The following is a 14913-nucleotide window of genomic DNA, read 5'->3' as shown; positions in this document are numbered from 1 at the left end:
AATACACACATAAGAGGACATAACCGTCAATCTTTATAATGACAGGTGCAAAAAAAATAAAAAAGCATAATTTTCTTCCGCTGACTTGAATTCCACGTGGCAAAACATCAAATAGTGATGACATGGAAATAGTCAAATACGAAGACAAAGCCAAATACCAGATGTGACCGTCCACAGATAGAGCCAATTGTGGTAGACGAGAAAAGGGGAAAAAAGGAAAATTGGTGATTTAGATATACCTCCCACGTTTCTGTGAATATTAGAAACACCCCTGTGTTTTGAATCTGATTATCCATAGTCCCCGGTCTTCTTAATAATTAATGTAAAAAGACCTAAATACCCTTATTTTTCAAACTTGTGAAAGAAAAACCCCTTGTTTTCTCTTCTTAAAATCAACCCTCATTGTCATCCTTCTTAAGATTCCATCTACTTCAAACCTTAAAGTAATATAAATTTTTATGAAATTGCAAAATGATGAAATTTTGAGTATAAAAGTCTAAGACAAGGCCGATTGAAGCATAAGGCTTCACATTTAAAAAAGTCCCCCCCCCCCCGCCCAATTTTTTTCTTAAAATTATTTATAGAAATTTTGCCTTATTTTTATTTAAATACCCTTGTCAACATGAAGAAAAAGGTCTCAACATTTTTTTTTTAAACGCAGGATAGAATCTCGTCCCACCTATAGTTAGTTTTAAGGGGAAAAAAAATTCTTATTTAGTAAGATTTCAAATCTTATTAAGGGTAGTTTAGCTTAAATTGGTTACCAAATTGGCAATCCACCATCGCAATCCTCTAGATTTCATGGAAAAACTCATATTAAAAAATAAAATTATTTTTGAGTTTTTTTCCAAGATTTTGAAAATAGATGGCTATTGAACTTCCACCAAACTCTCAAATTTAAAATTAATATTCAATGGTGACAAATATATATATATATATATATTTATTATCAAAATTCTTATGGTTTCGTCTTTTACATCCCTATGGCATTGGATCATGTTTTTGGATGACACAAGGTGAGCTCAACGACCCTTGGTAAGATTTCACATCTTATTAAGTTAGTAAGGCTAGACTTACTCTTGTTTTTTAATAAGTACTTACCTCCACCTTAATATAAATGCTAATTAAGATATCTTAGATCCCAACCAATTAAGAAATTGATAGTTTCCAAAAAATCAAAAACTCGTTAGATCTCAATCCCCACCCATGTTATTGATAAATCATACTTTGATTAAACTTTTGTAAAACATTAAGTCATAAATAAATTTTAGTGAAATCTCTTAACATTATAAGAAAATAAAAGAAAATTTTAGCAAAAAGAAAGAAAAAAAATCCTCATCATTTTTAGGATTAGGATTTATGGACTCTCAAAAATGACCCGTGAAAAAAACACATTATCCCAACCCTTTAAACATAAAATCCAATGGTTGAGATTTATGAGTATCTTGATAACACAAATCTCAGAGGTACTTATCCTGAAGATAAATCTCAATCATTGGGTTTTGTGTTTAAAGGATTAGAATCATGTGTTTTTGTCACAAGTCATTCTTAGGAGTCACCTTTATTTTTATTATATAAATAAATAATTAATATTATTTATATTAATATATTAAATATACTTAGCAAAAAAAATATAAAAATCAAAAAGGCCCATTTAGAGTTTCGCGTTAGGCTACAACTTGTATTGAGCATTGATCTTGGATTTTCTACAATAAATAAATGTAAGGCAAAAAACGATGGACTGGATACAAAATTGAAGAGGTTAAAGTTGGTTTAACTTAAAGGTTGAAGAGATTGTAGATGAATAATTTAAGGAAAAAAATAAAATTAGATTTTTGAAAGGAGAATATGAATACAATAATAATTTTTGGTAAAAGCCTCTACATTTTTTTACGAAAGGTTAGTGCTAGGTTTAAAATAATAAATTGAACATAAAATTGAGTGGATAGAGAAATAAAAAACCACAAAGGTTGAACAACTTGAAGGTGACTTGTTTTGGGAAGGAAAAAAAAAAAGGGTTTTTTGATAGAGGTTGAAGAAAAGGGTATCTTGGTCTTTTCCATTAGTCTATAAGAAAACTGAGGTCAAAGTAAGATTTATCATCAGTTTCAAAAGACAGGGTGTATCTCTAATATATATCAAAATATGTGAAGACAAATCCAAATAACCAAAAATAGAGAGAAAGATAGCACTTTCTCTCTCTAAATTAAAAAACAAAGCAAGTCTCTCTCTCTCTCTCTCTCTCTCTCTGTGGCTGTTTTCTGCTTTGCCGGAAAACAGCTTTCCGATCTCTGAATCAGAAACTAAAACCACTATCAAGAATCAAATGTGATGGGAAGCGGTTTGTCCCGACTCTTCCCATGCATAAAACCACCCAACCAAAACCACCAAGCGGATTTGATCTTCACGGCGTCAGAGCCGTTAGACGAAACCCTAGGCCACTCCTTCTGCTACGTCCGCTCCTCAGCTCGATTTCTCTCTCCATCACACTCTGATCGTCTCTCTCCTTCCCAATCTCTCCGTCTCTCTCCATCCCATGAACCCACCTTGAAAAACAGACCTGGTTTCACCGAAACCGCTTTTAAGTCCATCTCTGGTGCTTCTGTTAGCGCCAACACATCAACTCCCAGAACTGTCCTTCAACTTGATAATATTTACGATGGTGCCATTGCCACTGATTGTGTTGGAGTTGGGACTAGTAGTACTGTAATCAGTGGGTTCGAGAGTACATCCTCCTTCTCTGCTCTGCCGTTGCAGCCAATCCCTCGTGGTGATGCGTCATCTGGTCCGATCGAACGTGGGTTCTTCATGTCTGGACCGATCGAACGTGGGGTTCTCTCTGGACCGCTTGATGCGAATAACAGTGTTGATGATGATGGACAAATCCATTTCTCAGCTCCTCTTAATGGAATTTATATGAAAAAGAAGAAGAAGAAGAAGAGATTACCCAGAATTCGAAAAGCGTTTTATAGGAATTTATCGGAGAAGAAGCGGCCTTGGGTCGTTCCGGTTCTTAATTTCGTTGGACGGAAAGATGGTCCGTGTCATGGAGGTGATACAGAGGTGAAGAATGAGAGTAATGTTCAGTGGGCACATGGGAAGGCAGGGGAGGATAGGGTTCATGTTGTTGTTTCGGAAGAACATGGGTGGCTCTTTGTTGGGATTTATGATGGGTTTAATGGCCCCGATGCGCCTGAATTCTTGATGGGTAATCTTTATAGAGCGGTTTTTAATGAGCTTGAAGGGTTGTTTTGGGATGTCGAGGGAGATTGTTCAATGGGTATTGGACAAGAGTGTAGTAGGGATGTAGAGGTTGTTGCAGAGGGAACCGACCCATCGAAGAACTGTGGTGGAGATGAAGGGGACAATGGGGTTTTGAATTCTGAGTCTTTGAATTGTGGGTCTGTGAAGAGAGTGACGTTTGAGTCGGAGAAGACAGAATTAAGGAGAAGGAAGCCTCTTTGGGAACTTCTTGCTGAAGATGATGCAAATGATGGAATAGATCTTTCGGGTTCGGATCGATTTGCATTTTCGGTTGATGATGCTCTTCGTGTAAGTAATGCCGGTTCTGTTGTGAGGAGACCATCGTTACTATTGTCGAAATTGAAATATGGGTTCTCGAAGAATAAGGAGGGTTGGGGTCAGAGTAGGAGGTTTTTCCCTTGGAAATATGATTTGGAAGATAATGAGAAAACTGAAGTGGAGAACAGAGTTGGTGAGAGATCATCTCAGAATTTAAGGAAACGTAGAATTGGTCCAGTTGATCATGACTTGGTTTTGAGGGCTTTATCACGTGCGTTGGAAGGTACCGAGCTTGCTTACCTTGATATGACGGATAAGGTTCTTGATCGAAACCCGGAGCTGGCTTTGATGGGTTCATGTTTGTTGGTTGTGCTAATGAGAGACGATGATGTGTATGTGATGAACGTGGGTGATAGTCGTGCCATCGTTGCACAATATGAATCACAAGTAATTAATTCTAGTAGGAAACACATAGGATGGGAGAACGACGGAGCAGAGATGGAGGATATTGTTGGGGAGACCAGTACTGTTGGTGAGGGGGTGGATATGGTAGTGATCGAGGCTCCTGATCAAACAATGAGGTTGACTGCGTTGCAGCTGTCCACTGATCACAGTACAAGCATTGAAGAAGTAAGTTTTGATCTTGAAAGAATAAACTTTAGGCCCATTCTTTATTTTGTATGTGGAAATTCTTATGGACACACCTTCATGCCTTGTGTAAATCTGTTCTTAGGGACTTGCAAACACAGCTTTTCCCAAACAATTACAAGAAATTAGTGGTTTGATCTTTATTATAGATACTTGACACAATTAATTATAGGCATTTCTCGGGGAGTTATAAGCAAGCTCCTTCACTATGTAGTTTGACTCTACCTAGTTGGTCGATTCCAAGTTGGATAGAATTTGAATTAGTCAATGGCTGTGTCAACTTGGATGTTGCCTAACATTGATATGGCTTGTTTTAATAATAAATATAGGTGGAATGTTAAACAGTCATAAGAGGAACAATGTCATCTCTAGATTAAGCATTGATGGGGGATTTTGGGGGGGGGGGGGGGCGCGGGTTGAATCTTGGAGGGCAAGGATAGAATTAGGGAATAGGGTGGTGGATTTTTTATTAAAAAGTGTATTTAGAGCATTATGGAGTGGGATTTTTCCTTGATAAGTTTGAGTTTGATTGGATCTTTCTTGCGTTTCAGTTTGGCTTGAAAGACCCTTCAATGAAAAGGAGGTATTTCAAACTATTTCTACTCGGATCGTGACAAAGTGCTTGGCCTCGATGGTTTATTCAACAATTAAGGAATATTTTATCTTTGGTCATAAGGGACTTTCATGAGAATGTTAATTTGAACTACTGTTCTAATACTACTTTTTTAGCTTTGATTCCAAAATGTTTGAGAGCTGAGGGTAGTTTTGATTTGTGGCCAATAAGCTTGGTGGTGGGACTTCAATATCATATCCAAATTGTTAGCAACGAGGATCAAAATGACCACTGAGATGTGATTGGGTCAGAGAAAGGTGCCTTTGTTAAGGGCCATCAAATCTGGGGCAATAACTAATGAATGCATCCGTTCAAGATTTAAATGGGGAAGGCCAGGTCTTGTACATAAGATTGACTTAGAAATTTTTTTTGATCATGTGTGTTAGGAAAGGTATATGTTGCGGAGTATGGGATTTGGGTCTAGGTGGATCATTTGGATTTTCAAATGTTTCCTTGTCATTGTTCTCAATCTTGGTCAATGGAAGCCTACTAGTTTCTTCAAGACTTCTAGAGGATTGCGTGTAGGTGATGTTTTGTCTTCACTCCCGTTGTTGTTGAGCCTTTGTGAAGGTTATTAAGGAGGATGGTAGCTAATGACAATCTATTTTTTTTTATGCTATGTTAGAAAGGACCGATGATCACTCACCTCCAGTTTGCAGATGTCAGTTTGCTTTTTTTGTTTTTTTTTGTTTTTAGATGCATCCTTAGATTAGCTAAGATTTCTTCAAGATTTGTTGTGTTGTTTTGATGTTGTCTTGGGCTTATACATATATTTGTTCAGGAGTAAATATTTTGGAGTTGGATTGGTCCCCAATCTTGTCTAGTTGGTTCATTAAAGGATGAGTTGAGTTCATTCCCATCAACCTAAAAGTGGCTTCTTGTTGGAGCTTTGTATAGGAGTAACACCATGTGGAATAATATGATCACTAGGGTTAGTAGGAGGTTGGGGTCTTGGAAGGAGAGGTTCCTATCCAAAGGAGGGAAAATGACCCTTATGAATAGTACTCTCGTGATTATTCCTGTTTATTATCTATTTCTCATTCCTAGAAGTGTGGATTTGAAGCTTGATATAAACTCTTTTTGCAACTTTTTGTGGAAAGATAATTATGCTTGTAAATTCCATCTTGCTTAGAAATGTATTTGTTCCCCAAGGAAAAACATAGGCTTGGGATTTCAAAATATAATGTTCTCAAACTTGGGCCTAGGAGATTTGATGTTGATCAGGAAGCTTACGGAGGAGAGTGATTCATGGAAATTTCGAGTCTGTTTTGTATGGAGAAAGTGGCATTGTTCAATCTTTGTATGGGCAATGAAGTGTGGAAAGAGATTCAAAAAAGTTCTTCCCAATTTCCCCAAAAGGATAGTTCTCAGTTTAGGTAAAAGTAACAGGGTCAGATTTTGGGAGGGTTGTTGATGCAATGTGTCCTCCTTAATGATCAGTTTGTAGACCTTTACTTTGTTTCTTCAAAGAGATGGATGCCTATACAAAATTTCATGGTTCTAGAATGAGGTGCACTATCAAGAGATCTTGGTTTTCGTAGTGATCCAATCTTTTAGTTACCGCATTAACCAACTATCCAATGTGGTTTTCTTTGCGGGGGAGGAAGACCATATGGTATGGTAGAAGTGTTGAGTTGGTTCTTTCTCTGTTAAGTCTTTTTATCAAGTTATACTGGTCTTTTCTACTGCTATCTTTCTGGTCTCTTGTGTGGGGCCGTAGAGTTCCAGCAAAGGTAGCTTTCTTCATTTGGTGTACGGCCTTGGATAAGGTTTTGATTATAGACCATGTCATCTCTCCGGTATTGTTTCTGTGAGTCCTTGTCTTTTGTGCAAAGGGAGCAGGGAAAACATCTTTCACCTTCTTTTCTTTTGTTTTTTTTATCCTGCACCATTTGGTTCCACATTATTTATCTCTTTAATGTGTGTTGGTGTTTTCCTTATTGCATTTCGGGTTTGTTTCAATATTGGCAAGTGTTTCTTTCAAAGAAAATTATTATTTGGAGGTTGATACATTTTTCTGTGTGTTGGGCCATTTGAAAAGAAAGGAATACCCACATTTTTTTATGGTAAGGAGCACTTGATTCAGGAAGTCATTATTAGTTCTCTTGGAATTTTTTATTTATTTTTATTTTTTTATAGAACCTTTTAAGGAATTTAGGAGCCTCTATTTAAGGATTTTTTGTTCTAGGTGGGAGTCATCTGTGTTGTGATTTTGCCATCATATTTTCCCTGTTGTCTGTTGTTTTGTAGGTAGATTTCTTGACCTCCTTTTTTCCTCAAATATATCTAGACAAATTCATAAAAGAAATGAGAGATCATTTAAGAAGCCAATTACCAACAACCCCTAATCAACAACATTGCTGCACAATGTTTGCATGCACAAGGAAGAATAAGAGCCCAAGAACCCCCTTTGATCAAAATTTTCAAAAAGTTTCGCTAGCTCTACCCATACCATGGCCAGGTTCACACAGAGAGTTCCAGTAAAGAACCTATAGAATTTTTTGTTTTTTTTTTGATAAATAAATAACCTATTGATATCAAAACAATAGGTGACTTCTATGGCCTATGCGTTTTTTTTATTATATATCACTGACACATATCAGCTCAGACTGACTTCTATTTTCTTCCTTTGTTTGATGTGTATTAACTGATGCAGGAAGTTCTCAGGATCAAGCAAGAACACCCCGATGACAGTCAATGTATTGTCAATGACAGGGTGAAAGGTCGTCTTAAGGTTACACGAGCATTTGGGGCTGGATTCCTCAAGCAGGTTTGTCCTCTCAAGTACTCTCTTTTTTTCCTGGAATTTATTCAAAAGGAAACCTGAGTTCAAATATTTCACTGCTTTTCTTCATGGGAAATCTATTTAATTTATCACATGTTTGTCTTGGAAAATTTCCTTGATATTTGCATGACTTGCTGCATCTGCTTGTTTGTGCAGCCCAAGTTGAACAATGCATTATTGGAAATGTTCAGGAATGAGTATATTGGTATTGCCCCATACCTATCCTGTTCTCCTTCTCTTTGTCACCATAAACTTGGTTCCAATGATCAGTTTTTAATTCTCTCATCGGATGGCCTATATCAATATTTGACCAATGAAGAAGTGGTTTCTTATGTTGAGAGTTTCATGGAGAAGTTTCCTGATGGAGACCCTGCACAACATTTAATCGAAGAACTCCTTTTCCGTGCAGCCAAGAAAGCTGGTAAGATAAATTTCCTAAGCTCACCTTCTGTTGTAATTTTTTTTTTGTAAGACTTAGGGTGTCGAACATATGTGCTGTACAATAAAGTAGGTTAAGAAATTAGTATTTTTCCCATAAATCAGGATTCTATACATTGATCATACTATTTATCAATGTTGAACATGACATGTAGACCTTATTACCATCATATAGTTCCACATAGTGTTTGGAAAGTTATTCAGAAAGTGGAGCCTGAGTTTTCTAAGAAGATGACTTTCAAAGTAGGTGAAGGCAATAAGGTTCGATTCTGGGAAGACTGTTGATATGACAAATTGACAATTCTCCCCTTCAATCCCAATTCCGTGATTTGTATTTTGTACACCATTTCTATTAAAAAGACTTTACCATTGGAATTTTTTTATGGGAGTAGAGGGCCAGGTCTCTTGGTACTTAGGATTTAGGAGAAATTTCAATGATTCAGGAGGTTAATTATTTCGTTAATCTCATTTGTTGTATTTCTGAATCCCTAATTTGTTCCTTAAAAGAGGACAAGAAGATTTGGACAAGGAGTTTACTGGAGTTTTGTAAGTCGATTCATTTTTCCATCCCTCGGCATATTCATGAAGTTCTAATTTCCTGCTTTGATCATTTGGGTCTAGAGTTCCCGCTAAGGTGAATTTTTTCATTAGAACTGCTGCCTTGGATTATATGATTGTGGACCATCTTATTTCCTATGTTATTATCATAGGCAGCTTCTACTCCCATGGTTTTGTTGCTACTATTTCAACCATAGTTATTGGATTGTAACCACTAGGAATTTTGTAGGGCATAACATCCTCGCCTTGGATAATTTAATCTCCCGGGGATGGATTACTCCTAACTTCTGTTCTTCATGCTTGAGCAATGGGGAATCTGTGAATCATATCTTAATCCATTGTCCGTTTTCTTGAAACATTTGGATGTCTCTCTTGTCTCGATTCCAGCTGGACTGGGTTTTACCATATTCTTTCTCCTCCCTCTTGGAAGGGTGGACCTTCAATACCTTTGCCCTTAGAAGAAGGTATCAATGGGTGATCCTTCCTTTCACCATGGATTGGGAACTTTGGAAGGAGAGGAACAACATAGTTTTCCAAAGTAAGGGGAGCTCGTCCTTAACTGTGTTCTTGGAGATTTTAGTCCTTCTATACTTTTGGTCCAAGCTCAGCAGGGATTTTGAGGGAGTTTCCTTTCAGGATTTTGTATTCAGATGGGAGAGTCTTTGTGTGAAAAGAAGCTACTGTATTTGTTTGGTTCTCTTTTTATCTCACTTGTATGGGGCTACCTCAGTCTCCTCCTATCTTTTTCTTCTTTAATGAAATTTTTACTTTTATAAAAAAAAATTAAAAAAATAACATCCTCCTCTCTAATGGTAGTGATCGAATGCAGGGTATGGTTTTGTTAAGTAAACAAGTTTTTCTTCTAATGCTGGGAAAACTTTATCAGGAGGAAATTTCGGAATGAGAGAAGCATGAAAGAGGCAAAAAAGTTATGGAATGAAGACCCCAATAAACATAGAAAGTTATGGAATAAAGAACCCAATAAAGTTAGGTTCTGAAGGTCCTGAAAGGTGAAATAGAATATATTGTCAAACTTCATAATATATTCCTGAGTAGTTTACTCCTACAGTCCATGAGATCCTTTAGTAGCACCATAACCATCCTTCTAGGTTTTCTCATCCTGGCTGGTTTTGGTCCTTCAACAAGCTTACACTGAAATTAAACTTCAGAAGACTTTAATACGGTTCTTTTGTGGCAAAGAACCTTCTATTTACATAGGTATCCTCTTGAAATGTTCAGGCAATCTAATCCATGATGTGATGTTCCACAGTTCCATATTATATTCAAAATTGAAGCTCTACAATATGCCCTTATGATTTATCAAACTATGTCTTTACATCCTGAAGAATCATGTTACAATACTCTTCTTCCAAAAGTCATGGTAAAATTTGAGTGATGCAAGGCACTTATTACCTTGCTTCTCAAGAAGTTACATGCATTTATGGATTGGCCAACCCGTTTGAATTGTAGGATACCTTCATACTTCAATGAGCTCAGCATATACATGTTGACACGATATATTACTGATATTGGTATATGAAACTGCTGGATACCTGCTGTCTTATGATTTTTCTTATTTTTGTATTTTTTTTTTAAATCTTCTTTTTTACCATAATAATCAGCATATACAAGTTGACACTATATTACTGACATTGGTGTAAGATACTGCGTGGATACTATTTATCTGCTAATTCTTTTATGATATCATATGAATTGGTGTGCTATTAGTAAAAGTTGGTGTGGTAATAGAATCTCTCTTTTTGTATTTTTAAATTTTTTTTACCATATTAATCTTAGTTATGTATACACATCTTAGTTGAATTGAGATGACCTGTGGCCCCATTCTTCTTCTTTTGGTTAATGCTCTGAACGAATTATTTAGTTATCCAACCAAGATTCTAGTCCGGCGTGGACCCCATTAGCCACCCGACATACTTGATCAGTTTGGCCTGGTCCAAGCGGACTGAACATGACCCATTGACCCACCAAGTGTACAGTCAAGACTGTTGAGAGTTGAGCCGAATTATCTATCTTCCTCGACTTTGTTTGAAGTTGCTTATGGCATATCCAAGTAGATGTGACATGAACTTCATCTCATTTCAATTAAAATTGCATGATCTCTGATGAGTTTTTTTTTTTGTTTTTAAATTCTTATTTACCGTAGGGATGGATATCAATGAACTATTGGACATCCCACAAGGAGACCGCAGAAAATACCATGATGATGTCACGGTTATGGTGATATCACTTGAAGGAAGAATTTGGAAGTCATCTGGAAAATACTTGTGAAACTACGCAGCCAATTTCCTGCACCTATTTTAATAGTGACATCTTTTGGACGCACGAGTGATTCATCTCTCAATCAGAGTGGAAGGTGGTCAGGCCATCTCACTTGACTTGGCAAATTCCAGCACTGATCCCCATTTTTCATGGGTTTCCATAAGAATTCTTTCATCTCATGAACAGGAATCCGAAAAACAGGATGTAATCCATGCCAATAGTGGTTGATTGCTTGATGTTCATGAAGGCTTCTTTGTTCTGAAGCACGGAGCAAAGACAAATCGGGAGTTTGCAAATGGGATTATTCAGAATAGATATTTGGTTTAAGTATTTTGCTTTTTTCGGTGTTTGGGATTTGTGATAGAGGCGGTGTCGATGCCATTGTCTTTTTTCGCTTCTTTTTCTTTCCTTGTCTATAGAGGAAAATGTGTTTTTTTAGGGGAGAAACATTCCCTTATCAAAAGTGAGCATCTGTAATTTTGTAGGTGGTGTTTCACCAAAGCGGTTTATCAAAGATGGAAAATTTAGAGAGCTGCTATTGGCACTCCAACTTTTACTTATTACACCCCAAATTCTTAAATTATTTCACACCCTAATTAAATATTAAAACACATCATTCAAACATTAGAAAATGTTTATTTCAAGTTATTACTTCGACATTACAAAGCATTATAACACATTCAAACAACTTCAGTAGTTTACAATTAGGCTTACCCTTATATAAAATCTCAGGTCTAATAAATAAAAATAGAGAGATTCTATGGGCACTCCAACTTTTACTTATTCTCAACCATTGGCATTAATGATGAGTGGTAGTGTTAATATTTTTTATGAAAAAGATAAGAGTTGCTATTGCCACACCATGATGAGTGATGGTGCTAATATTTTTTATGAAAAATATAGAGTTGCTATTGCCACACCATTTTTACTAACATCACACCAATTGTGTGCAATTCTTAAGTGATTTATACAGGAATTGGTGAGGCATTAGTAAAAGTTGGTGTGGCAATAATAGCACTCGAAAGATGTCAGCTAAAAAAATGAATTTTGAATTAGTCCAATTCATTTGCAGAATTCAATCTCAAAAAATAGAAAGTGTCAACAGTTACCCAAGGAGAACCTATAACAATTGAAAAACCACCAAAAACTTCTTTAGAAATTGTAATTTTTGAAGTAAATTTAACAAGTTGGGTAGACCATTCATAACCATTTACATAATCAAATGATAAATGGGAAGGCGCCACTCATCTCTTACACTGTAACAGCCATTGATGAATTTTTGGACTGCACCCATGATATTAAATCCTCTTGAGTTGCCACAAAACAACCTGCTTTCTCTTCACTCTGCCTAAATGGTGCACCTAATTTCTTCAAATGAGAAGCAAAAGTACTAGCCAATCCCTGAGAGAACTTATGAGTACCAGCCCCGGTGTGGGCAGAAAACAACTTCGGCAATGTCTCTTGTCGGTCCATAATTTTAGATAAAGATCCCATCCATTCTTCAAATGCTGTGTGGGCTGCACCCACTGACAACGATCGAAGGTTCAATGACCATTCTTCTGAGGTCTTCGTATGTAAACCAGGGTACAACCCGTAAACAATTCCCAAGTATAGTAACTCATGGGCTCTTTCATGGAGATTTCTGTTCCGACATATATCGATCAAGCAATTACAATAAGGTCTTCTCACCTCTACCACAGCTTCATTAAGTATCTCCTTGAATTCCTCTTTGATTTTACCAAAACTAACTTCCTCTTCTACAAGTAGTTTAACAAATGAAACCAACTTAGGATTAGCCTTCTCTAAACAAGTAAGGACCTTCCCTACCTCCTCGTCATCTTCACAAAGAGACACAACAGAAAGCAAGCATCCACACAACCGATCATCAGGCATGACTCCTCTCTTGATCGAAACCCCAAACACCGTCACCACATCTTCAATTCTCTTTGCTTTCCCCAGACATTGGATCAAACAAGTGCAACCCATCACATTAAGCTTAACACCCAAGTTAGACATCTCTTCGAACATCGACATTGCCTTTTCAACATTACCCCCACTTCCATAAATATTAAGCATTGCAGTATAACTCCAACTATCCGGCTTACACCGCTCTGATCTCTTCATGTCCTCGAATAGCCTCTCAGCTTCCTCCTCTAATCCAAGATCGGCACACATACTCAACAATGTATTATATAGAATGAAATCCATCGGCCACCCATTCGATCTCATCCGCTCCCAAAGCTCCAAAGCATCACGACCCCATCTTGCCTTTCCATAAATCTTGACGAGGGCGGTTAATGTTTTCTCGTTCGGTGTCAGACCCGAAGCGATCATCTCCTCGAATAGGCTCCTAGCAAGACCAGGTTTTCCAGCCTTACCCATTGCTTCCAATAGTGTGTTGTAAACAACCAAATTGGGTTCAACCCCAATGGACTTCATTTCTTGCAAAACATACATAATGCCATCATAATCTCCAGCCTCACCAAACATCTTCCCCAAAACAGAGAAAGCAATGGGATCAGGCTTCCACCCACTAGCCCTCCCTCTTTCATACAAACTCAACACCTCCTCTACCTTACCCAACTTAGCATAAACATCTAAAATAGCAGAGTAAGTTACCTCATCAGGCATCAAACCAGTTGTATACATCCTCTCAAACCACTCCACAGCCTTGTCAAAAAGGTTGCATCTTTTTGCACAAGTAATTATTGTGGAGTAAGTAATGTTATCAAGCTCAACTCCATCATCAATCATCTCATGGGCAAGATCCTCAATGAGCTGAAATTGCCTCCCAAACCTCAAAGACTTCATTGTGACATTATAGAAGATGGTTTCAAGAGGAAATAAATTATGGGTTTTGATCCAATTGAAGAAAAGATGAGTTTTTTGCCATGGCTTCAAGCTGTTAAGGATTAGAAGGGCATTTTCTCTATTGGGTGGGTGTGGGATTTCTTCAAGAGTGGTTAGAAACTCTGCTTCTGAAGTGGGGTCACAGTCATTAAGTTTCTTGGAGAAGAGTTTGAGGTCTCTGAGTTTTGGATTGTAAGAGTGAGGAGAACGTTTATGGCGTTGAAGAGAGAGGACTGAGGGTTTGGGCTTGGAAGGATTTGCCCAAGTGGATTTGGGTTTTGTGAGGAGGTTGGGTTGAGGTGGTGAGTGGTCAGAGAGGAGATTGAGAGAGAGGGGTTTTAGTTGATCAGCTAAAGATTGGTTCGATTGGGGTTCCTCTAAATTTGGTGGAGATTTGGATGAGTTGCAGAGAAAAGTATGTCTTTTGGTGGGATTTCTGAGAAGAGATGAGGAGAAGAAGATGTGTTTCTTCTTTGGGTCAGAAGAATGTGTTATTGTGAGATGGAGATGAAGTTCCACAGCAGAGGTGGAAAATGTTGAAGAAGCCATGGTTTCAGACAGAGAGAGAGAGAACCTTATCTGGCTCTGTAGATGTTTGCTTTGTAATAAGTCAAGAAAACAGAAAATAATCACAACCGTCGATCTAATCATGGAAAACGATTTGAAACTGATGAAATAACACTTGACCTAGGTCTTATCCAAGTGACCACAGAAAATGAACTAAATGCCCGTCTTCAAAATTTTTATTTTTTTTTGCCTTGAAAAAAAACCCCTCGTTGGGTAAGTAGATTCAAAGGTTTTCTACAATATTTGTAAACTATGGTCTGAGAAGAGATACTAGAATCCAAATAAAAAATCAGATAAATTATTTTCTAAAGTGAATTGAAATTTTATTAGTAGTCTTTTTTTTTTCAATCACAAGATATTCCCACACCATTCGGGATGGGATTAGTCTATATGGTCAGATGTCCATCCCTAGAGTTTCTCAAATGCCCTAATCCCATAAAAATTTTCAATATGTGATAAAGTAAGTCAAGAGACCACCTAATTTCAAACACACAATTAGAAGGAATAACCCCTAGTTGTTAGTTTTATTATTGACCCAAAATCTAGGTTCTTTTATTAATAAGTTTAACCATACAAAATGCATTCTTTACCATTATTTACATAAACTTATTATTGTTTAAAGGGTTATGTTGAAATAACACTACAATTGACA

General features: G+C 37.1%; 2 protein-coding genes across 2 annotated transcripts; one reads left to right on the top strand and one right to left on the bottom strand.

Annotated features, from left to right (window-relative positions):
• The first annotated feature begins 2220 nt into the window (after positions 1-2220).
• On the top strand, positions 2221-11407 carry LOC147391465 (protein phosphatase 2C 29-like). The gene is made up of 4 exons (XM_086417320.1): positions 2221-4152; positions 7440-7553; positions 7725-7989; positions 10729-11407. The coding sequence occupies exons 1-4, from the start codon at positions 2332-2334 to the stop codon at positions 10851-10853; spliced, it is 2325 nt and encodes a 774-aa protein (XP_086273446.1). The 5' UTR covers positions 2221-2331; the 3' UTR covers positions 10854-11407.
• A 549-nt stretch (positions 11408-11956) lies between these two features.
• On the bottom strand, positions 11957-14277 carry LOC147391464 (pentatricopeptide (PPR) repeat-containing protein). Its single transcript, XM_086417321.1, has one exon. It carries the CDS (start codon positions 14241-14243, stop codon positions 12096-12098), a length of 2148 nt encoding a protein of 715 aa, XP_086273447.1. The 5' UTR covers positions 14244-14277; the 3' UTR covers positions 11957-12095.
• Positions 14278-14913: the final 636 nt, after the last annotated feature.

Source organism: Akebia trifoliata, chromosome 11 (assembly GCF_017979445.1).
Source record: "Akebia trifoliata isolate Shusen 1 chromosome 11, ASM1797944v1, whole genome shotgun sequence".
Lineage (NCBI taxonomy): Eukaryota > Viridiplantae > Streptophyta > Magnoliopsida > Ranunculales > Lardizabalaceae > Akebia > Akebia trifoliata.
The sequence above is the reverse complement of the archived record's forward strand: the minus strand, read 5'-3'. Positions and strand labels throughout refer to the sequence as shown.